Source organism: Sphaeramia orbicularis, chromosome 9 (assembly GCF_902148855.1).
Source record: "Sphaeramia orbicularis chromosome 9, fSphaOr1.1, whole genome shotgun sequence".
In the NCBI taxonomy this organism is placed as follows: Eukaryota; Metazoa; Chordata; class Actinopteri; order Kurtiformes; family Apogonidae; genus Sphaeramia; species Sphaeramia orbicularis.
This window is the reverse complement of record NC_043965.1, coordinates 27,417,172-27,443,130: the sequence shown is the minus strand read 5'-3', so window position 1 is coordinate 27,443,130 and position 25,959 is coordinate 27,417,172. Positions and strand designations below refer to the sequence as shown.

Sequence of the window (25,959 nt, the reverse complement as noted above, 5' to 3'; positions counted from 1 at the left end):
TCTCAATGAGACTGCCAAAGGTACCAGTCAGTTCATCTGCAAGTCAGATTCTCACCCTATAGCCAAACAGACTTGGCAAGGAAAATACGTTTGTGAGAGAAGAAATACCAAAGATGCAGATTCGGTACATCAGAAGTGTTGGAATAGCAGTAGAGTGACTCATATTGAGCAGAACGGTGATGATAATACAGACACCAGGAATATGAAAAGCCCAGGTCACATGACTCAACCTTAGTCACACTTATTCCTCAGTTTTTAGAACTTTAGACTTACTTGACTGACTCTGATGAAAGAATGGACTTGACATGGACTTGGTATTCACCTGACTCATCTTGACTTTGACTTATGGCAGATGGCTTTATAAGTCATCTTCAATCATTGTACAGCAGCCTCCAATGGAGATAACAGATATAGAAGGAATGATGAATGCAGAGACCTAATGAAAATGGTGCTATTACTGTTCATTTGAAAGACTTGTAATCAATGTCTTAACTTTTCGTGTAGGACAAACCATCAGAAGATTATATGATTTGACTCTTCACTTACTTGACCTGAACAATAAATTCCCTTATCTTGCTTGGATTTCAGCAGAGACTCAAAATTACGTCCTTGATTGTCACCACAGAAACGTAGGACTTGCTTGGACCTTGGCTGACTCCCCCCTCTGGATCCTAACAGATTTAACATATTACCAAAGTTTTCTCAAGATGCTGTTGTTTGTGTAAGAGACACAGGGTGAGGGTTTGAAAAATCTTCCGTTTTAAAATTTTTGACCATTACTGTTACTATCTGTGTACAAAAGCCTAGAAGAACCAACAAAGCTTTGAATTTACATTCATTAGGCTTAGATTGTGTTTGAAATGTGCCTAAAAGGAAGGAAACCCCAGACAAGGCCAACCAACTGAGACAACCAAGAGTCAACTACTGTAAGAAACACAGCAAACTGTTGAGTTATTTCATCTCAAACATTGTTAACTAAATGGGTTATTCTTGTCAACCAAAAAGTACAGGATATTGTTAATATTTAAAGAAGGTATTTAATTTGAATATTGTGTAAAACATGATTTTTTTGTTTTACTTTTTAAAGCTGTTAACAAGGGTAATAAAAGGAAATCCGTATCCGATGGTCTGTCACCTTTAACATGGCCTAAATCCTACATCCACAAGAGTCCATGATAGTTTAGTATCCATAACAAATGTCAGGTCAAAGTAGTCGCAAAGAATAAAATGCCAGAGTAAGGCACCTGTAGAAAGTGGGGTGTGCAAGTATCCCAATCAGTAGGATTATGGTTAATTACGTATTCATACGCCTCTTTTATATACATTCTAATATCAGAGGAATTATTTGGTGATATTTGCATGTATCATTCAACCCAATGTTACATTACATACATGCTTTTAGCCACTAGAGAGCAGCATTAATTTGAGATTATGCTGTGTGTGAAGTTTCCACTGGGGACACAGCTGCACAGTACTGTCTGCCAACCATTTTTTCCATGGTTTTCTGTACTGCAGCATATGGAGCTTTAATTCTCTGAAGGTATAATTAGTGGTTTTACAATAAATGTACAATATATTTTGCTAGAGAACATAACTTTTATTTTATATATATATATATATATATATATATGTATATGTTCAAAAGCAGCACAGTCTGCAACCCCTGGCGTTCCAGTTTGTAACATTATTCACAGGGCATCTTTTGGCAATTATGTCATCACATAGTTTCACACCTATGAACCTCTTAACATACAGCTCAGTCATCCTTTGACTGGCAGGTCCTTCACAGATATTCACAACTTTATTCGCCACATAGATCGGATTAACTCTGTAAAATGAATGAACAGAAACTAGAGTGATACATTCACATTTTTCCTCAACAAAAAAAATCAAATATTGCTGTCATTTTCATCCAGATGAGGTTACATTAAGAACACAAAGTTGAGCACAAAAGAATAGAATTAAGTTTTCGTACATACATGCAAGATTGTACACACACGCACACACAGAGAGTAGCAGGTGAAGAGGGGCTTAAAGCCAAGGACACACAGAGATGTACAACATAGATACAGTAATCGCTTGGACAAAACAGGAGACATTTGACTCGAAGTCCACCAATATCAGCTTTGATATGTACAATATTTACACTCCTGACTGCAGAAACAGGCCAACATTTGCATCTATGCACACACAAACATAGACATTTGTGTCTCTCTTTCTTTAGGCACACCCTCACACATACACTCACACAGACACACACAAAATACAGTACATAGAACTAATACCCAAATACCTAATGGGCAATGTAATGTTCCTCAGAAAACCAAGATCTGCCACTTGTTAATGTTTTATCACGCCCAGAACCGTATCCAGCTTGTTAATCTTGCCATAGGAGTGACACATTCTATCAGTGCATTAAGTTAGTTTAATGAGTCTGTATGTTATATTTTAATGTCAAAAATATTTGAATCATATAGTTAAAAATATCTGTTGTGCAAGAGTAGCACATTTCACTTTGTATTTCCAACAGATTTTACAGAATTTGAAAGAAGAAAGAAAAAAAGTAGGTTTATGATCATGAATGCACATGTATTGTACCAACTGGTAGCCTCTGTTTTTGTTAGCTTTTTTTTTCTTTTAAAGGTAGCATTGAAAGACTCAGCTGCAATGCAAGGGCAAGCTATCTCTATGCTCTTACAGATACCACTAATACAGAGAAAAGCAGGACGACAAAAGCGGTAAACCACAGAACATAAAATCCCCAGGCACAAACAAACAAAACAGAAACCAATTCATCATTACATATTACATCATGACAAATAAACAAATAAAGGAACATAAGCTATTTTTTTTTTGTTAAAAACATAATTTCATCATTATTTGTATTAATTACTGCATTTATTCTTTCATTATCTTTATAATATATCATCAGGATGTATTAAGTTTCCAATGTTGGATGGTACAATAACTGATACAAACATAATACAAGTTTATAATCTGTGTCAAATTTCAGAGATAAAAAGTTAAAAAAGCCATGTAATGTCTCTCTGGGCTTTTTCATTCTATTTGGCACCAATCATCCCATATTTGGGGCTGTTATTTATTACCTCTATCTATTATTTATTTAAGGAGAGAAAGAGGGTTACACGAATAAAAGTTGTATCAAACTGGAATGTGTAACAAAGGAGAAGAAAAAAAAAGAAAAGCTCACACCCCAATAAAATACTGCATTGGCCCCATATTTCACATACATATACTAAAACACAAAGATTATTTTATCTATATAATATCCTGTTCAGTTTGTGTCTGTTCCTTGTACCCTTTGGACACCACATGACTATGGGTAGACTGCTCCAGTTAAGGAGAGGCACATATAAGAAAGGCCATTCAGTATTTCTAAAAGAAAGCAGCATGGCATGTCATCGTCAACATCACTGCCTCCAGCAAGATCCAACACAAAGCTGAATGAGAAGAAGAGCTCACCAGAGAGCTTTTTTTCTTATCTTTTTTTTTTTTTTTTTTACAATAATACAACACGTGAGCAGGAATGTGGAATAACATGAACAAAATGAACTCCAGCTTTTATAATTACACAGCAAAAAAAAATAAAGGTTTAACATGTAATATTATTGGTACCAGAAAATGCAGATTTGCAATATGGCCTTTTTAATTATTAGTTGAGTAGGTAATGCAAACGGCTTGGTGTTTCAAGAATACTTTGAAAAGTTTGTTAATGTATGTGCTACTTTAAGCAAAGTATAATAATGTGTTCATGGTCAAGGCTCAGAGTGGGACGCAAGATGATGGTATCAGTGAATGTCAGCCTATTTAAATAAATTGATCTGTAAATAAATGTGTTTACTCTCTTAGTGATCGTTTATATATGTGAGCAGTTGTGCTGCATCTACATCATACCCTGTATTTGTGGGTCTTGTGGCCAAGCCAGATGTCATACAGCTGTGTAGCGTGTCACTCCATCTGATCATCTATTCCCTCCGTTGTCGCACAGCAGCTTGGCTGAGCTCATTACAGCTTGTTTTTTGCTTTTCTCTCCATCTGGCTTGTTCTAATAAGACTGTATCAATATTAAAAGCCTTGAGCTTTATCCATGCAGTGACTTCGCACAAGGTTATGGAAGGTGCAACTACTCACTGAACAAAAATCAAACCAGATGAAATTTAAACTAAAATCAAGTATCTGAGAGTAACATCATTGAACAGTACATTCATAAAATGGCGGAGGCTGTTATTGACTTTTACAGAATCTAATTTCTTTGTTAAAGTAAAAACTACTGGTGTGATTTCTGTTCCAAGTTTACCTCTGACCATAGGGAAGGTAAACACTTCAGTGTGATCATTAAGTTAAGATATGTATAAACCAAGCCATTTGCACTCCTGTTTTAAGAGTCCTCTGGGTTCCTCGCAGATTCACCAAGGTTTTATCCCAGGTGATGAATGCCACACTGGTGTTACATGAGGACATTCGCTCTGGTGTCAGGCAACCGCAGACCGACCAGGCCTCCTCCGACAAGGACAGATGAGGCCATGAGGATGGGGATAGCCTTGGTGATTCCAACCAGAGAGCCAAAAATCAGATTCCCCAGGACTGCAGCCAGCTTACACAAGGCATTGCAGAACCCAAAACCTGTCCCTCTGAAGAATGAGAAAAGAGACAGAAATGTGTTCTGGTTAATTAAGTGGAATATCCACCATTAATCAAAAAGTTTTCCATCCAGTGTACCATCTCCGATTTGATAATTTTATTACTCCTCGTAAACACCAAACAAAATCTCAACCTGACACCTTCATTGGTTTTTGATAAACTGATGAGGATTTATTTATGAAGTCATTTTTCTTCATGATAGATACAGCTTGCTGAAAACTGTAATAAATAAATAAATAAATCTTCAAAGCAGTGGCCCAATGTGTTTCCACTTTGAAGCACATCAGATTTTGTTATTCATTTCTCAAGTTATAGTGTTATTGTGACAAGTAAGAACTCTTCTTAAGGAAATAAAGTTTTTTCAATTTATAAGGCATTATAAATGAAAAAGAAAATACACTGTCTTATCATCACCATAGGTTGTCTGAAGATACCGACTTCATATTCTCTTTTTCTTATCAAACTATTTTTTATATATATATGTAATAATATGGACATTAGCATATTGAAAAGGACAGATCTGAAGACATTTCATATTAATACTGTCACCAACTGCCCACTACCACTAGCACCACTCTATCATTAAAATAAATTTTCAAATAATATACTGTACATAGACATATTGAACTCAGCACCTTTATTCTGCTGAGTTCAATGTGTTTATGTGGGGCTTTGGTTTTTGAGCTCTACCTAAAGCTCAAAAACTAATGAAGGCGGAAATTGTATGGTATTTATTACTAACCCTTAATCAGATTTCAATTAATCACAATTTTTTGTCTGTAAATCTGTTCGCAAGTCTTATACACAACATGTTCTGATGTACTTTTTGTTTTCCCCACCTTCTGACAGTAGGAAATGACTCAGTTGTCACCACATCCAGGGAGTTCCAGGCAGAGATGCTCAGGCCATTGTAAAGGCACAACATGAAGATCATCATGGACTCACTGGTGCCAAACCATAAAAAGAAACAGCTGATGCCTGACAGAACCATGGATCCACCTGATGGACACATAGATACCAGGGTTGGGCTAAATTCAGAACTGAATTGAGAATGACCCCTAAATTCCAATTCAATTTGTGATTTTGAATTTGAATTGAGATTGCAAACAGGACTTGGAATTGCATTCTAATTCAAATAGCAGGAGGTAGAATTGGAATTCCATGAAATTCAAAGAAATTCATGATACATAATTAAGGTGTATTTAACAATGAAGCTTTACAATATAAATTACATGTGATTACAACATGAATTTCATACAGATATCATTGTGTGGACTTTATGGACACAATACTTTATTATAGTAAATAGGCCTTTTTTATTTTATTTTTAAGCACAAATTATATTAAAAACATACTCTACAAATATCTGGCCATACGTACTTCCTCAGCACCTATTGAGAGGATATTTAGTGTTGCAGACAAGATATTCAGATCGGAACAACGCCGCCTCAGTGACAGAACATTTAAGGAACTATTGACCATTAGATGCAACAATGTCAACCTGTAAAGTACTTTAATAAATGATAATTGCATTTATCAAAACATTGTTTCATTGCACCCACAATGTAAATAATGTAAATATGTAAACACCATTTAAATTCAAAATTTTAAGAAAGTTTAATTTTAATTCTCTGTTCATATAAATATTTCTATAAATACCAAATTTCTTATTTTCCTTTATATTTCAATCTTACTTGCGGTTTTTTTCTGCCTGTCTTTCTCTTGCACTGTCGTGTTGTATGTTGTGGCTTTCAACTGCGAAATTTCTCCATGGTAGGATCAATAAAGTGTAATCTTATCTTATCTTATCTTATCTTATCTTATCTTATCTTATCTTATCTTATCTTATCTTATCTTATCTTATCTTATCTTATCTTATCTTATCTTATCTTACCTTATCTTATCTTATCTTATCTTATCTTATCTTACCTTATCTTATCTTATCTTATTTTATTTGATTACTTTGAAATTAAGATATTGTTAATTATTCAACATTAAGGGAATGTATGCTTAATGTTGGTGTCTGTACTTCCATTTGGATGAAAAATGTATGTTAAAAGTATCACATTCTCACTGATATGTGATAAGAATGAATTTCTCTGAATTGCAATGAATTCAATTCCACTTCCTGTAATTCCAATTCAGATTCAATTCACCATCCTGTAGGGTGAAGTCAATTCAAATTCAAATTCATTCATTGAATTGTACAACCCTGATAGATACACACACATGAGAGCATGAGAGTCAGCAACAATTAGTCCAAGTGACATTCATTTGGCAAATGTTCAACAAAATGCCAGTCTTAATCGAAATACCAGCCCCCAGTCCATGATGGATGCCTCATCTATAGCATGAATCATCTCAACATCCTACAGTCAATGTGAAAAGCAATTACTTGAGTGCACGCAAAAAAAAAAAAGAAAAGAAAAAGGTGTGTACTGAACCTTGGTCACACTCAAACACATAAATATGAACCGTGCCCTTTTCCCTGTTTCTTACCCAACATAGACAGGCGACCAATTTTGTCCATGAGAAGGGCAGACACAATGTTGCCAGGCAGAACAGCCAGTGTTCCCAGGAAGTTGATGAAGTAAACCCAGTAGGCACTGTAGTCATCATCAAATGTCATCTGGCAACCTGTCTTGTTGTGGGTGAATGTGCTGTTGATCACCTCTGTGCCATCTATCAACTTGGATTCATCAATGTCTGCGCAGAGGACATGTAGCAAAACAATAACAAGACAGATGCAGCATTTTTTTTTTTAACTACAATTATCTTTGGCTGCCATTTTACACTAGCATCTGATGGATCTGATAAGTAGAAAGACAAGCTGTGTATTTAATGTATGTCAAACTGTGGTTAAAAAAACAACAACAAAGTTTTACCTGTGTTGAAGAAGAATGCATCTATAAAGGTACAGTTACGGAAGAAGGAGCCCACTGATGTCACATCATCAAAATAGCAGTTACGAAACGTTGAGTCAATAAAGGTGACAGACCTCAGCTTCATATTGATGAATCTAAACAGGTAAAAACACAGTAAGAGCTATAAATGACTAAGACACTTTCGGTGAGATTAACCTTGCAAACATTTCCTACCGGTCGCTGATGAAAAGGCCATTTTTATGAATCTGGTTCTCCAAAGTGAAGTTAAAGGTGAAATCTTCAATGCGTTCATTACTGTGAATCTTCACTTTTGACGCATACTCATCAGCCTGAAGGTGTTTGATGACGTCAGGGAACCAGACCGACAGGCCATAGTAACTGTAATGAGCACAAAACAGTAACATACCAGTAAAAAGGAAAGCTTATTTTGCAAATTACATCAAATCAATCTGACCTTGGAGTGTGTTTTTGAGGCTGGCTCATGTGTTGTTACATGTTCAGCCTGAGAGACGGTGACAGATACAGAAGAGGCTCAAAAGATACATGCAGTTACTGTCTGTTTGGATTTTTTTTAATCTCAGGCTTCTTTCACTTCTATCTCTCCTCCCACTAAGATGGCAATGGACCAGTATTGATCCACAGAGTGTGATTGATTTTGAGACCATGCAACTCGTGCGCAGCAGAGAGATCAAAATGACAGAAAGGCAATGTGGCTGCAAGGCCGACTGTGTAGTACTATTATCTGACTGAAGAAATTAGGCTTGTCTGAGTTTTCTGTGACACAAATGACATCAAATCTCACCCGAAAGACAGTGTGAACCACACTATGGCTAGCCTCATCATGTTTTCACGCATAGGGTAGTTGAAGCACTTCATGAGATTCAGATAAATCTAAAGAGAGAAAAGAGATCAGAGTGATTAAATGTTGCAGGGAAAAAAAGGCATCTGAAGCTTTTTTTTTGTTAATTAATGAGAAAGTGATGAACAGTTTACCCCATGTACTTCAGCCTTTATCCTGAAGAAAGCTTTGGAAACTGGATTACCAGACTCTGACTCCATCTCCACTAGTTCATCCAGCTGCTTTGGGATCTTGATCCTGTTTACCTGGGAAGTTAATTGACAAAATGATAATTACACTAAAGGGCAATTAGAGAGATAGATAGATATGTTTATTTGTCCTTCACAGGGAAATTGTTTTCACAATCCTTACAGCCACGAGAATACAGCACATCATTCACAAACATATAACATAACCCAAACCCCAAAATAGCAGTTAGATTAGATTAGATTAGATTAGATTAGATTAGATTAGATTAGATTAGATTAGATTAGATTAGATTAGAATAAATTAGATTGGATTATATTAGATTACATTAGATTTAATTGATCCCATGGAAAACAGGGAAATTCAATAAAATAAAAATAAAAATAAAATGCTTTCCTATATTTAAGTTATGTTTCTAATTCTAACTGGGATTGTCTCTATAAATCTTTTTTTTTTTTTTTTTAACATATTTAACATATTCACTCCTAAGATTAAAAGGACAACACAACAGGGTGTATAGCAAGGGTAACATTAACTATGTATACTACAGTAAATGATCAATTTAAGGAACATGTGTTGGCTAAGAGGCTTTCCTAAAGTGCAGCTCACACAGCAAATAAGTCTGAATGACATAAAACTGCTTTCAGAATCTTCATAATTCAGAAATGATCCTGCACAGAGAAATTGTTAAAACCTGTCCCAGCGGTGGCAGAATGTAAGCCTCTTTCCTTCTTTAAGCATCCAGAAACCCAACCATGACAGCGCACAGGGGAAACAAACACTCACAGTGAAGACTTTTTCTGGTTGCCCACGCGCTCTCATGTTGGTGTCATGGATCTGTTTGAGGATCATCCAGGCTTCATCATGCTTCCCCACCTGACAGGAGGGACAGCAAAGAGAGAGAGAGAGAGAGAGACAGAGACAGAGAGAGAGACAGAGACAGAGAGGAAGAAGAAGAGATAAATTCATGGGATCAGCACCAGCCACGCTTACCTGAAGACGGCAACGGTCATGAATACACAGCGAGATATACTGTACACAACTCCTTTGATTTTTCTGAGATGGACCAAAATGATGAGAGTCACGACAACGGTGACTCATTTTTACTTCAAAGGGTTATTATCCCGCTGCAGTAAACCCACTGTCACAGATCTCAATGCTTCTATTTTGCAGGAATGTGTAAAGCTGTCTTCAAATAACTTGGATGATTCACAGTGTTTGGTCTGATTAAGCATCTGTTGTGAAATGTCCTAGTAATCCCAATTTTACTTCACAGATAATGTGTCTTGAAGCTCATTCCTGTAGATTTTAGAGATCACTGTATGTGTGCTTCAAGAATTTAAAAAAAATACTAAACAAATGGTGCCAGGCACAATAAATCCCGCCCTTCATACGTATTGTAGCTTATTTTGGCATCGATCCAGCTGATGTCATCATGTCTATGCATATGCTGATGTCAGCATATCAATTGCCTCTATATACTATGTGCCAAGGTTGAAGTAAATTCAAACAAAATTGATGTTTTTATAGACATTTGACATTTTGCCCTTCATAAGTAAATGGGAGAAGTAAAAAAGATTTTAAAAATTCATAAAAAATTTTAACTTTGACCTACTTTTCCCAAAATGTAATCGCATCTAATCTGGGTCACTGGCAATCTATAAACCCAATTTGGTATGAATTCAACCAAGAGTTTTACTGGTACAGATATGTGAAATTTTGCCCATTATAAGAAAATGGGGGGGGGAAATGATTTTTAAAAAAAATCATTAAAAATTTTAACTTTGACCTACTTTTCCCAAAATGTAATGACATCTATTCTTGGTCACTAGAAATCTATAAACCAAATTTGGTATGAATTCAACCAATGCTTCTGCTGCTACAGACATTTGAAATTTCACCCATTATAAGTAAATGGGGAAAAAAGGAGATTTTAAAAATTCATAAAAATTTTAACTTTTATCTACTGTTCCTAAAATATAATCAGATCTATTCTGGGTCACTGGCAATCTATAAACCCAATCTGGTATGAATTCAACCAATAGTTTTGCTGCTAGAGTGTTAACAAATAAACCGAACCAAAAACAATACCCCTTGGCTCCCCTTCAGGAGGCGGGGTAAAAACTTTACCTCTAGGAAGTATCTGGGACTTTCAGGCATGAAGGTAAGTGCCACAACAGCACACACACAGGGCAGGGCACAGACGACCACAAACACCCTCCAGCTGTGAAACTGGTACGCAGAACCCATACTGAAACTCCAACCTGTAAACAGTGGAATAAAATACAATGTACATTTACAATGAAGTTAAACTAAAATACAAAGCCCGAACAAAACCACCTGGATTTAAGTAAGCAAGTCCTTTGGATAATCACTGTAGTGATTAGTGTTTCAGTTATTTAACCATAGCTGATGCAATGAGAAGCTTCTCATTTTTTAAACAAATACGTCAGAAGGCATATGCTGTGGTCATGGAAAAGATGTTTTAGATGGGTAAAATTATTGGCCTTCAGCTAGCACAGAAAACAATTAAGGAGACAGTAAACTTAAAAACTATCCAATGCATTACTAAAACCTGGAAGAATAGTGGTGAACCATAATCATTAACATTAGACCTCACAGCTGGGTTTCATAGTGAAAACTAAGACCATTTCCACATGCACACTGTGAAGAGAACTCAAAGGACTGGGACTAATCAGCTGTGTAGACTTAAGAACATAACATGCACATACTTGAAAACCCTTGGCCTGACTTATCAGACTTATCAGTGCACGGCAAAGTTTTAAGACAGACGGACAGACGGACAACCAGCTGATGACAATACCCTGTGGCCAGTGTGGCCAAGTGTAAAAACCACTGATCAGTGAAGATACTATAAGGGCTTCAGTTATAAAGACTGGACTGTGTTTCAATGGAAAAAGGTCATGTGGTCTGATAAATCCAGACTGACCCTGGTCCAGAGTGATGGGTGTCTCAGGGTGAGAAGAGGAGGTTAAAAGGATTACCCATCATGCCTAGTGCTTACAGTTCAAGCCTGTGGGGGTAGTGTTATGATCTGGGTATAGTGCAGTTGGAGTGGTTCAGGAAGTATGAGATGTCATTTTCACACATGGAGTCCAGACCAGAACCCCATTGAGAATCTTTGGAAAGTGATGAAGAAGACTTTACACAGTGGTTCAACTCTCACCTCATCAATACAATATCATGGCCAAAAATTAATTCTCTGGGCAGAAACACCGTAAATGTTCTGTCAGAGCATTATGCATTATGTACTATAAACAAATCCAAATGTGGGCCCACATAACACTCAAGTATGTGACTCCCCACCCCCATTAGATTCAATAAAAAAATTCTGATCTGACATTGTTCTGAGTTTATTGTCTTGCCTGTCATAACCACATATCACTGTAAAATTACTGCTCATTGTTTCATTCATTTAAAGTTCAATATAATGTCTAATGTTTGCTTTACCAAGGGAACAATTTGCAAAATGACAGGAGGCCAGTCATAGAATATTTCTCAAATAAATAGAATACACATTAAAAGATCTTTTTCCATCACCAACTAATTTATATATTATCTTAACTGAAGCAAGGTTGTACTTTGGGCCTATATGATGGATGTAGAGTTTGTTAGAAGTAATTTTGCTGTATTTAATAACTGAATTGCATTATTAGTCTTAATACTTTAGCTACATATGGAACAAGATGCAAACTATTAAGAAAAGTAAAAGTTCCAGTTTGAATCACTTTATTTTCATTGTGAATTGTGAAAATTGGGCTTATATTAGTGCCCATCTGGCACTAATACTTATACACTAGACTACACTATTAGAAGCCCAATTTGGCTTGCAGGCCACAAGTTGAGTATCCCTGGACTTCATTATTTGGTCCATCAACTGTAGGACATTCACACAATTTTATTGAATGGAATGATGAAAGCAAGCGTCAGAGACTAAAGTAAAACTGAAATTCCTGCAAGAATAACAACTACAGTGACTCATACCTGCTCAGGTTGTGACAACAGTGGATTCTGTATCTAAATGATGAATTATTTACAAATGCTTCGGGCACCATTTTAGATCCTCCCTTTAATTCACAGGGGAGCAACACAAGCAATGCAAATACAAGCATCTGATAATAATGCTAATATTTGATATACTGTTGATATTGTGTGTGCTTATCTGACAGGGACTAAGCCATTTGATCTGTGAGTATGAGTTTAAATGTTATGAGTGAACCTCATATTACATACACAAACGGGCCACAAATAAAAGATGGCATTTAAAAGGGAACACTCCACAGCAGAGGCAGAATGATGTGTACGCTCAGAGATGAATGGCTCTGCAGAGGGAGCTGAGAGAAGTGCACAGGGACAGGTTAATTGAATGTGTAGGAAAGGAATTGAGTGTTTTCTGCTAAGTTAAATCTTGTTGCACCTGATCTCAGCCCACAGGCTCTCTTCCAGACTCATTAATCATTGTAACATACACGCACACACAGACACCCCCCCCCCCCCCCCCACCGCCCCCCACACTCACACACATACACATGCACACACAGGCTTATATAGACTCTCACAAAAGGGTAGATGCACACATGCCCGATCATACACAGAAAAATTTGCACTGACTCAGAAAAGGCTCAGAAATTAATAACATCTGTGATAGTATACAGGTGATACTGACACCACTGACATGTCATAAAAATGCACACTGTATATGAATAAACACACCTCTAAATATGACTAGTTTCTAAAAACACACTTACTGTACCTTCATTTTCATGCATGAGACACAGCACTCAGTTACATCAAGATAATGATGACTTTTGAGATGCAAAGTTGTCTATATAGCACTATTTTGTTATGAAAAGTAGAGTTCAGTACAAGAGTGATAGTCCCAAGACCAGGCAGGATGAAACTCTCAAATGTGCAAAGTAGGTATAAATTTTCTTTTTTTTTTCTTCTTTTTTTTTTTTGGTAGGAAGCAGAGAGAGGGGTTGCCATGTCAGTTGTGACCTCCCACGTCTCTTGACAGATCGTGCCTCATGGAGATGCTGCTCCGAAGGGAATAGCACCATTATCCATCAACAGACGTAGGATGGGAGTCGGGGGTGGAATGAGGGGTGAGGTGGTGGTGGTGGTGGTGGTGGTGGGGGGGGGGGGTTAACACTAATAGTTATGCCAGAAAAAGGGCTGCTTGGAATTAATCTCATAGTATATTCAAATCCGGCTTTGATAGCACTGCACATCAACTGCTAAAAACAACTATTTTCAAAGGGAGGTGGGCGTTTGTCATAAGAGGCACGAATACATCCCACAAGAGACCTGAGAGACGGGAATACAGAAATATAGAAGAGAAAATGAGCACATGAAAATACTTTGAAAATCATACATATGTTGTCCTTACATATATATTTTATTGCGCAATATAAAATGCAGCACGTTATAATAAAAAGAGATTTAATGTAGTTTATTAATAGTGCAGTCCAATACATGACGCACCCAGCAATGAATCTCACTTTCAGTGACTGTGTTCGTCTTTCATCAAGACATCGTCTCACCTGTGTACACTCCCACTTTCTCCACATCCTTTTATTTTTTTTGCCCTGCCTTTCTGTGTGCTTGTTTGTGTGTCTGAACTGAGCTGAGGCAGAGAGAGAGAAATAAAGAGAAAAGGAGGCAGAAACGACAAAATAAGAGAGAGAGAAAGAAAAAAAAAGTTGTTCAGCAGTGATTGCCTTTTCTATAGAAATGTAGCACAGCTTCATGCCCCTCAGGGTTAGCGTTTCACCCATGCCACTGGAAATCTCATTATAGAGATTATGTACATAATTGACTAAGTCTATGGATGACTGAGTCAGCAGAGCGATAGATAGATAGATAGATAGATAGATAGATAGATAGATAGATAGATAGATAGATAGATAGATAGATAGATAGATAGATAGATAGATAGATAGATAGATAGATAGATAGATAGATAGATAGATAGATAGATAGATAGATAGATAGATAGATAGATAGATAGATAGATGGACGGATGGACAGACGGACGGACGGACAGACACATAGATAGACAGGTTAGTAGTCATGGGCTTTCTTGCGGCAAGTAAATTAAAAACTCACTTTTCAAACTCTCTTATCAGTGTGATGAGGATCTGTGTTGCACAAACCTCCTTCAGCTGTGACTCAGGCAGGGGGCTTTTGGGAGACATTATGAGTCAGTGAGTAGAAAAGATAAATGAGTGCTCTAATGGTGTATTAAACACCAGCGTTGAGGCACTTGTATCAGAAAACATCACTTTTTATCTTTGTTCATGCAGCCGTAAAGTAATGCTTTTGCTACAGGAGGCATTCGGCTACATTTCACCCATGTTGCTCCTGATCGCAGGTACAGCAGAACTTGAGGACAATATAGAAACTATCGGTACGTACAGTATGCATGCAAGACACGTACTCTCTCCTCACAGAGTAAGAGAAGCAGAGTTGTAGTGAGAGTCAGAGAGAACAAGAGCGAAGAAAGGCCACTATTGTCCCTTCAATATGATATCAGCAGATCTGACAGCGGAGTTTTCTCACATGAAGGCTTGTTCCGGTTTCACAGGGTTTTGTGAGGGCCTGAGCAGTGTGCTTCTGTGCATCCATGTGAGTGGATATATGTAGAGCAGAGTGTGCTTTTGTGTTTACATCACTCTGTGTTGCTGGAAAGACCCTCATCACAACCTGCACAATGGCATTGTTGTGAATGTTGTCTATCAGTGTGTGTGTGTGGGTGAGTTTGTGTGTGTTTTATACATGTTAACTGGAATGACCTCCTACAGTGTCAGATGTTATTGCCTTCAATTTCCCTTGAAGAAGACCTGTATGTAGCTGCAGCTCTGTAAAACACCCTCTATGCCACTTACAGCATCACACACACTCTTCCTTTTTCACTGACGTCACAGGTTGGCTAAAGCATGGTCTGGCCATAAATCACCTCTAGCTGTAGCTTTGTCCTATTAGAGCAAGGAGAAAAACCTAATTATGCTTGATCAAGAAGAACACTCTGCAGAGACAGAGAATGGAGAGAGAGGAGAGGTAATAAAAGGAAGGACAGCGTTAGACAGCGAGATGGGGAGAGTACAAAACAAGAGGAGAGGCGAGGCAGTAAAAGGAAGGGACAGCAGGTTAAACAAGTAGAGAAGAACTGAACAGGGAGTGAGAAGTAGAGAAGAAGGAGACTTGACTTGAAAGCACATTCCTGTTTTTGTTTCCTTTCATGATTGGCGTCACCAATATCTAATGTAATTCTGTCATAACTCACAGCTGTGTCTCTCACGGTCCCACCTTCACCCTGTCAACACACGTCTGCTCCTCAGTATCCATGCATGCATTAATCTCTTAACCTCTGCTTCCAACCCGGCCTGCAGTCACTCAAAGCTATTAAGTGATTGATTCCAATGGCAACAAAAATTGGCACCTCAACCCAGAAGCATGGGAAAGCCTTTCAAGCTTCACTACTTCTAGTAAAGCTCAGAGGCTTAGTATAAGGTCATAAAGTCAAGCTAAACTTCTTTTCAGAATTGTTTTTTAGTGGACGTTTTTAAAAATATGTATATAAATGGCAGAATCAGTGAAATATGATAACCATTTCAATGAGTAGTAAAGCAACTCTGGGATGTTTAATAAAGACAAAAGAACATCAGGAACAGATGCTCTTCTGGAGAACTCACCATAGTGGGGTATGATGGCCCAGGCCATGGCAGACGCATAAATCTCTCCAATCATCCAAAACATGCAGAGCCAGCTAAGATGTTCACCTCTTTTTTCCCTGGACAGCACCTCTGCAAAGAAGGAGAAAACGATGGGAACAGCACCGCCTATCCTGCAAGAAAAAGAGAGTGGAAAAGTTAGCAATGAGTCACAGAAGACCTGCACCAAAAAAAAACAATGTTATTTTAACTCTCATGAACAGGCAGGGGTGCCATCAGGGATTTGAGGCCCAGTGAAAAAAAATATCCCTTTGGTCTCCACCACTCCAATACTGTGCAAACACGGATCAATATTCTGTGTACACTAGATTTCATTATTTCGTACAAAAGTGATGAGATGCAATATTGTTTTATAACAGTAACTGTATAACATTTTTCTCATTGATATACAAATAAAATATAGTTGAACTTTTTGGATGGAAGTATATTTACAAGAATCAGCAGGAGCTCTGACACCTGGACCAAACCATATCATGAAATTAGGAGGGGGGAGTTGGGGGTTAGAAGCTGACTGGATTTTATTATTTTATGCCAGAAACAAAACTAATGCAAAGAAAATGTAAAACTTTCCTCCCTCTATGTATATGTATACAAGCAAGGAATGGATGAACATGTGAATATAAAGTTTGAGATTGTTACTTAAACACAAGCTGTAATTAAAAACAAAGTTGTCCTCCGGGGGGGGGGGGGGAGAGATTAGTGTCTTAGTGTTGGCTAAAAAAAAAAAAAAAAAAGGAAAACTTTCTGTAAAAAAATTAAAAAATGACCAATGTTCAACCATTTTTTAGGGCCTGTCAGTCATGGGCCCTTAGAATCATCATCACTTTTCTCCCCCAGTGGACAGTAAAACATTCACAGTCATTCCATTATCAGCTAACTATTATCATGGAAATAAATAGATTGTGATTGCAGAATATAAATTGTAGAACACTCCTGTGAGACTCTATTCAGTTATTTTATGCTGGAAATACTGAGAGTGTTTGGGATTATTTTACATGAAAACAGAATAAACTAAAAATAAGCACAAAGCAGCATATTTTTCTGCAAAAATAACATTAAAAAATCCTCGGTGTCAGTTCTTCATGACTCAGATGCTCAGGTCGTATTGGCACTTTAGACTGCCTTTTCAATTACTCTGCAGGTCTCTGGGGAGAGGCAGGCGGATGCAATTACTAAATTAGCTCTTAAAGGAACAGTTACAAGAGAGAAACGAGGGACATAAGAAATCACCATGTACACCGTGGAACCTTATGACACACACTGTCTATATCTTGGAAATAACATGTAATGAACACAAGTGAATTTAGTGAAAATGATACTTATCTTCAACCATTTTTTTTTTTTTTTTTTACTATAGTGTAGGGGTGGGCAATCCTGGTCCTCGAGGGCCAGTATCCTGCATGTTTTAGATGTATTCCTCCTCCAGCACACCTGAAGGTCATTATCAGGCTTCTGCAGAGCTTGATGATAGGCTTATCATGTGAATCAGGTGTGTTGGAAGAGGGAAACATCTAAAACATGCAGGATACCGGCCCTCGAGGACCAGGATTGCCCACCCCTGCCATAGTGGAATAAACAGTATTTTCCAATGTAAGAAATTTAACATGAAAAATTCACAGGTTCTTGTATCATTTAAAGCTCTGTCAAGTCTTACTCAGTGACCTCAGACCGACCTCCTCTTCATCAGACTTACCCGAAGCCTGCGAAGAGACGACAGAGGAGGAAAAAGCCATATCCCTGGACAAAAGATGACAGGAAGGCGAAGAAGCCGTTGGTGGACATGCATATAAGGAGGCATTGTCTGCGGCCCACTTTGTCTGACATCCCACCCCAGAAAAACGCTCCGACCATCATCCCTAAGTAAACAATACTGCCTGGAAAGAGAACAGGAGAGAGAGAGAGAACATAGAAATACAAAGTAAATAAACTTAATTATTATTTGCATGAGTTTGTATACAGTGTCTAAACTATTATTTGTATAAGCCAAATATCATTTTTGCAGATTTATATTGTATTTTCATTCTAGATCTACATCTGAATTATCCGCACATTTGACATACATCATCGAACACATCTAAGAGATTCCTAAACCACTTTTTGGCTACCACTACTTCAATTATAACTCCAAGCCAAGAAATGTTTTAGGAAGTGTGTCCTCCAAATGTGCCTCTGCAAGCAAATGGCAAAGTGTCAAATTAAAATATGGAGCAACATTAAGCTCACTGTAGAATGTTCATCAGTGTGCTGAAAGTTCTCCTGAATGACTAGCTCCATATGGGAAGCTACATTTCTGGATGATTATGCTGTTTTAAAAGGCGGGGAAATACACTGCTGTGATGGTGAAGCACTGATATCATTCAAAATGTTTAATGCATACACACATTAACAAAATTACAGGCAAAAGAATAATTGTTTCATTTTTTGACACATTGCACATGTCCAACTGGGGCTTCTAAAACATACGGCATTGAAACCCATTTGAAGACCCTCATTCCTTGTGACATATTGTAACTCTCAGGAGTAAATACAGAGTGTAAAAAAACTGAAAACAGGCTCTGATCAATGCGGAGACAAATGTGAACAGTAATGCAGGGTGACTTTACAAAAGGGCCCTCTGCTCTCTTTTAATCCCTCTCACCACAAATGGGATCAATGCACCGACAAAACAGTATTGATTTCTCTCACTGATCATCATGATCACGCTCTGGAGAAAGGGGTGTGTTATTATTGTATGTTCCACTGTATTAGCAGCCTTCATGTTCGTACAGAATGAGCTGCATAGAACCAGTCAGACTCGATTTACGTCAGTACACGTTTGTATGCATACTTCACCTACTACTCTTAACCCTGATAGTATTTTGGTTTTGACCACCAAATGATTTTTTCCTCTATATTTAACCCATCCACAGTGAATTGTCATAATTTAGTATGATATTATCCTCTTCATTTTGCAGTTTTTAATGAAAATCAGCTATTTTTCTAAATCCCATTTACCAATCAGTTAGATGTTCATATAAATTCAAAGTAAATTCAAAGGTTCTTATATCAAAACAGAGAAAACTGAAGAAAAAGCAACTTTTTCAGCAAAATATATCATGAACAGAACATAAAAACAAGTGTCTACATCCTGCACTATGGTCATTTGTCAAATGACCTGAGTTTTACTAAAGAATCAATGTTCCAGAAGATGATAGTGTTTCCACGTTCACTGTGGAGCCTCTGAACGTCTGAATGGATCATATCTGATGACCATGAAAAGCTGATAAACTGCATTTACATGAATTATTTAAAGGTATTGATAAGATTAATGTTTGAAATTATTAAGATCAGAAGCTGGCAGCTGTTAAGGTCTATGAGGGTTGAAGTCACAGGATACTGTTTCACTCACTCTGCAATAAGTCAGACACTGAGTTTTATTTTTAAAGCTATTGCTTTTCCTCATTTTTACATCATCTCACTTCTGTCTGTTAATGTGGATCTGTACTATGGATGCACAGATAAGTAAACAAAAATAGAAATTAAGTTTTAGTCACTGTGGAAGAAATTACAAATCATTTTCATCCGTAAGGCTTTTCAGTTCAATTATGTAGTTAATTTGATTTGTATTAATTATTTTGAAGGTTTTTGGCATTTCATTGAATTGTGTGTCATTATTTCCTTACTATTGTGTATTTTATTGACATTATTTTACTTGGTAATATTGAATATAGGACTCTAACTTCAATATGTGTTTTGCGTATAGACACATTTTGTTCTCACCTACATTCAGGCCTGTGCAAACACAATTTAACCTGGACTAGATGAGGTATCTGTATCATAATTCCACTTAGTTAGTGATGTAGCTGCAGGGACACATCCTATTACAATAAAATTCATGGTGAGACTTTTTTTTTCCCATTAATGTCTGCAGTCTCTTCTCCTCAGCTGTGAGGAGGTTAGATATCTGTTTGACTCCTTCGCTTCAGGGGTCAAACCCCAGCTATTTGTCACATTTGGCGGCCATCTAGATACTCCCCTGAAGGTATCATAAATTCATTTCTAAATTTAACTGAAGTCGTGTGTCTATGCACACTTCACATTTGCTTCATTAATGAAACACAAGTTACATACAGTGCACAGGCAAACACCCAGTGGCCTCTCATTAAAACCCGATGCATCCATGTGTCCAGAGGGCTTTTCATTTAGTCTCAGCCCAACATAATAAAAATTTTGTCTTTTTTATATTTGACTCTCAGACATGTTCACACAAAGTAGACAAAGAGAAGGAGTCAAACTAGATTTAAGAGTAATAAAAATGTTAGCCAATGATATCTCTCATGGGACAGTTAATTACGTAATGAATTTATTGATGTTTTGTCTAATAGAATCTCAGTACATGATGTCAGTGTCTATACCAGCAAAGAAATGACGCACTGTGGGGTAATATTATTTAAAAATAGCACAGTCACGTCATTAAAAATTACAAGGACTATCTCATCTCCAATAAAACTGTAGTTTTTGCAGCATTAACCTGTCACTTCCAAATTACATGTGGTGAATATATACATTTGAGCTTGAATGTATTTAGGAATAAATCTCACTTTGATGGTTTAATTAATTCCCTGAAGCTTCAGGATGACAACAAAGCAGTTACAGTACATACGCTGCAAAAACTTTACATGGAAGACACATTCACTCTGATGAGACAATAGAGCTGCCACTGAAAAGTAAACATAGTTATGTTTCCCACCTATGAACATAACATTAAACCTTAGGGACCCCTCAGGCCATTCTTACACATTTTTATTTTTTGATTTGGTCTCATTATGGCTCTATTACATCATCTTTTCTGACATACTGTATTTTTAATGTAATATCAGTTACTCTAACAGGTATAAATCTCTTAAACCACTTCAGCTCTCCTCAAAAGTACCAAATGTTCAATATTTTTCCGGACTTTATCCCTTTAGATGCCAATTTGAATATGTGAAGCCACTTGTTTTATAAAAAAAAACACACACACACAAAATATGATATATTATCCATATGACATGGTTGAGGGATGCAGTATTGTTTCATATCAGAGTCTTGAATATGTCAAAGATCAGCAGTAACACTGATTTCAATTGTAATTTTTATTCAGTGCAAGACCATTATGGCAAAAAATGCCTCATTGACTTATACTGAAATCACATATTTTAATCTCACATACAAAAACACTAATGCAACAAAATCAGTATTGTTGCTACTTTATGACATATTTATGGTCAATCAGTTCTAATACTGAAACACTTGAAATGTTATTTAATCATGTTTTAGGATTAACTAAGCTATGGTTATTAAGTGTTAATATTTTTCTCAATGTCTGTTTCATTCAAGGTAAAACAGAACATCTCAGTGAGGTAACGATAAGCACATTTAATAGAGTTACTTCTCATCCTCTGCGTCATTCATTCACAATATCTTATGATGTTGGAAAAACTAGGGGATCCTTTTATATAGATTTTCTCCAAAATTGAATTGGTTTGTCCTTGGTCAATGTCCTGTCATTAAATTTCACATAAATCAGTGCAGTACTTTTTGTGCAGTCCTGTTACAAAAACCAAACAAACAACAACCAAACCAATAGACGTGGGTGATTACATTCCCTCTGCTAAGTAAGTAATGTATATTATGTATGTGTGCTGAATACTAAATAGATAATATGATTTACCATAATGAGCTTCATCTTAGCTCTGCATCATACATCATGCATGCTGCAATACACTGTGCTTAGTTTCACATGCAGAGAAAAGCCATACTAAGACTTATTTCAGTATTGCTTATGATTGACTGAGGCTGCAGTCTGTCAGTCAATACTGAAACTACTGGAGTTGACAAATCGGGTCTCAAGAGCTTCAGCCGAAGGATTTTAATTAATGAAACCCCAGGCGTGTGTACCATTACCCTCTAGTGCTATGTCATTGATTTAGAAGGGCTATAAACGTAGGTTCCTTTAACAGCTACACAGTAAGAAGGATGAAATCGATAGACTTTAGTCCAGTTCAGCCTATTTCCAAGCCCAAATTGGTCTCCGAAAAACTGCTGAATGAAACATAAAGGCTCTGGTCCTTACATTGGTTCTGTATGTGGATATCAGTCGGTACAGAAACCTCCACCCAGAAGTGTGAAATATAGCTGAATTTGGATTTTATGACCCATATGGACTTTGAGCACTGTCATAAAATGTCAGAGTCTCATCAGACCTCTCAGGTAGAAGAAAAAGGTTTCACCCCTCTAACACTTTGTTGAGATGTCAAAACACATCCCCAGGAAAGACAAGTATTCAGCAGAATCAAAGATATATTCCAGCGTAACACAAAGTCCAAGTGACTCAAAAAATATCCATCCTCCACAAACACAAATACACACCAAATACTAATACATGCGACACCAGTAAATCTAATTTAGCAATTTGTAATTATCTCCTCTGAAGTCGCTAAGTTAGCCATGAGGGAACTAGAAGCAGGAACGTTGAAAACTATGAGTGTTTACAAGGAGAAGCACAAAAGCATAAAAATGAAATATGTGAGCCAAAGAAGAAGAAGAACGACTAAAAGCAATGACGGGTGGTGACAAAAGAGAAAATGAGAGAAAAGTGTAATGAGGGAGTTCAGTAATTGTCAGATGAGATGAAAAAGTGTGTGGGAAGTGGGTGAAGAAGGGGAAGGCCCTGGTGCAGTGTTTTCTGTCCTGTCACATGGCGAGGAGCCCCCAGAGAGTCATGGGAGCATTGAGTTGCATCACGACCTCTTCTCTGATTTCATGCTTTGATGCTCTTAGCTCTTAGCAGTGTAAACTGTTTTGGCATCGTGCAAATCACCCGCCTTTTCTTATTCATAAGGATAACGCTATCATACAACAGCATGCCTGTTTTGCTGCTGCTGCTGCTGCTGCTGCTGCTGCTGCGTGGTACTACCTCTCACCATATTCTTTGTACTTCTCTCAGTCTCTCCACAGCTACTGTGGTGTTATTTTACATTCTCGCTCCTTCCTCCTTTTGTCCTGCACCATTCTCCAAAACATCTCCTTGATTTTCTTTTTCTCTCGCCTTGCATCTTCTCGTATTGCTTTCCAATTTTTTGTCTCACTTCCAATTTCCTTTCCTCATCTCTACTACTACTCTCTCCTCTTCTCCTTTGTGCTTCCCTCTCATTTATTTGCCTTAGTTTTCTCTTTGCTCTACTGTCATCAGCTCCTTTACACTGAGCAGCGTGTAATCACATTTGTACTACATCATGTCACTTTGATCGGATTCACGCCTCCGTCTTCTGCCACCTCCGCAGAAAAAGAGATTGAAGCTTTTTGTCATACTTAAGTCATATCAGTGGAGGCAGGATTTCAGTGAAATCTATAAGAAAGTAACCTATAGGGCTTAGAGTGCAGGGTTTAAAATGACTCACTCAGCATCAGTAATGATTCCAGCGTTCATTACATTAAATGCTGTGGATAATGTGTGTGAAATGTTGCGATGCTATGAAGTCACAATGAGAGCGAGCAGTTAGACAGGATTTACTTGTGGCTGATAGTGCTGCTGGCACCCGGCTTTGTCCATATGTTCAAACAAATGCACACACATTCATCCCTGTCACACACTCCCCTTTTTACCCCCTCCATCACCACCACCAAAAACACACACATTCACTCATAATGGGGAGCTGCAAGTAGTGTAATCTCTGCAGTGACGCTGCGATCTTACTGCAGTTTAGCCATGCTCAGCTGCCCCTGGACCACGCAGCCAGGTTGTACAGACAGAAAGAGAAAGAGGGGAAGTAGAGATGAGGCTTGAGAGGATATAAAGAGTGAACCTGAGGCTTAGAGAAAGCAAAAAAGCAAAAGAAACAGGAGACGAGAGGAAAGTGAACTGTATTGAAAAGAAGAAGTCGAGTGAAGGCAAAAAAGGCGCAGGAGAGTATGATAGTGGGAAGGAGAGGTGGCTGCTAAGTGAAACAAAAGACGGAGAGGAGTTATGGCAAGGAAAAGACAGTGTAGAGAACAAATAAGTAATGATAGGGTATGTGTTTCCATTGTCTGCTGTGTCTGAGTTGATAGCTAAGCCTCTCCCTCACATTGTTGGTGTACTGCCACCTCTCTGCTCACATCCACCCACACCTCTCTCCCCATTACTCCTCTTTTTCTTGGCAATCCCTTTACTTCAGAGACGTCCCTCCTGCTCTCCTCTCTCCTGTTCATCACACACATTGCGTCTCGCAGTGCCTCTTGTCCCCACTGCTTCCTTCCTACATTGTCCACTCCTACATACCCACATTCTTACCGGCATCCTGAGATCCTGAGATCAGGATACTGGTAGCACCAAATTGAATTCTGTAATCTAATCAGCATTTTAGTCATCCATCCTATTCAGGCTGTGGTAGTTTTCATACACCATTATTCCATTACACTCAGCTCAGTCCTTGCAGTTCGCTTCTGTCTCTGCCTTTTATGTGATTAATGGAGCTGCACAATATACGATGGGAGTCTACCTCAGGTGGAACAAACCAGTGGTTATTGCTGAGAGACAAAATAGGAAGTTTTCATCATCAGATCTGTGCTGGTGTCAATTTTGTTTTTCAAGTTTTTACTTTAGGTTAAGTATTTCTACTTTAAAGTACTAAAAAATAACCAAAAATTATCATTGGCGTTAAGAATGACAAGCTCCGAAGTTCTACCAAAGATGCCACTACACTGGATTGTAGAGATATGTACTTAATATATTCACACAGATGGTATGGTGGATATATGTGACCATTAGAGGGAGTAGGGAGTCACTCTGGTTTTCAGTGGTGAAGAAAAGTAACACCATGGGGTCTTTGACCGAAGTGTGAGAAAGTGATGAGATGTGATGACAACCACTAAGAAACAACTGCTAGAGTCAAAGAAAATGATAAAGTGATAAAAGCTAGAAGCACTGTTGTTGTTTTCACCACTGTACACAGCTCTACATGAAAAGAATGGAGTCATGCTGAAATCACAGTGTTTCTTCTGCACAGGTGAGTTTGTTGATGAAGCTTATGAAGGTAATGAAGGTATAAAGTTATTATGTCATGTTATTATCTTTGCTAAATTGCCATTTGTTGATCCATGGTTCAGATTCAACTGTAACAGGTCTGACCTTATATGGATGATTCCAAACAGATCTTTAGTGCAACTATTAACAACACAAACCACACAGAAAATAGAGGAAGCAGTCTGAACAAAGAACTATGCTGACAGAGGTATAATGTAAACTATCAGTTGAAGATTACAAGATACAGTGCTATTTTGAGCTTTAAAATATTGAGGTATGAGTCTTTGTGAGAAGAAGGAACTTGATGATGTCATTACACAGTGTGTGTGAACAATGAGCGTTACATTTTATTAAGCTAGTGATACAGTCTGTGGATATATAAGTTTGATTTGTTGGTGGTTTTGGTAGATGTAAGCATGCTTTATAACACAACTTCCCCCTACTGCTGAGAGGAATATCAACATGTGACCCCATTTAAATGTTCAGAACGATATCAACTATTATTTAGTGACATCAGCTACCAAGTGAACATCCCTCTCCTCACCTTCCCCTATGGTGGATGCTGGAAACATGTGAAGGCCTTGTTAA

General features: G+C 37.6%; 1 protein-coding gene across 2 annotated transcripts in view; it reads right to left on the bottom strand.

The window, feature by feature from the left end:
- Nucleotides 1-2,595: 2,595 nt before the first annotated feature.
- sv2ca (synaptic vesicle glycoprotein 2Ca) overlaps nt 2,596-25,959 on the bottom strand; it is a 37,430-nt gene continuing 14,066 nt past the window's right edge. For both annotated transcript variants that reach the window (XM_030142756.1, XM_030142755.1), the window contains exons 3-13: nt 18,040-18,220; nt 16,308-16,459; nt 10,723-10,856; nt 9,379-9,468; nt 8,541-8,651; nt 8,350-8,438; nt 7,761-7,925; nt 7,548-7,681; nt 7,162-7,368; nt 5,502-5,661; nt 2,596-4,652 (exon numbers count right to left, since the gene is read on the bottom strand). In XM_030142756.1, the coding sequence (XP_029998616.1) occupies nt 4,469-4,652; nt 5,502-5,661; nt 7,162-7,368; nt 7,548-7,681; nt 7,761-7,925; nt 8,350-8,438; nt 8,541-8,651; nt 9,379-9,468; nt 10,723-10,856; nt 16,308-16,459; nt 18,040-18,220 (1,607 nt within the window). In that variant the 3' untranslated portion in view covers nt 2,596-4,468. The remainder of the gene's footprint in view (nt 4,653-5,501; nt 5,662-7,161; nt 7,369-7,547; nt 7,682-7,760; nt 7,926-8,349; nt 8,439-8,540; nt 8,652-9,378; nt 9,469-10,722; nt 10,857-16,307; nt 16,460-18,039; nt 18,221-25,959) is intronic.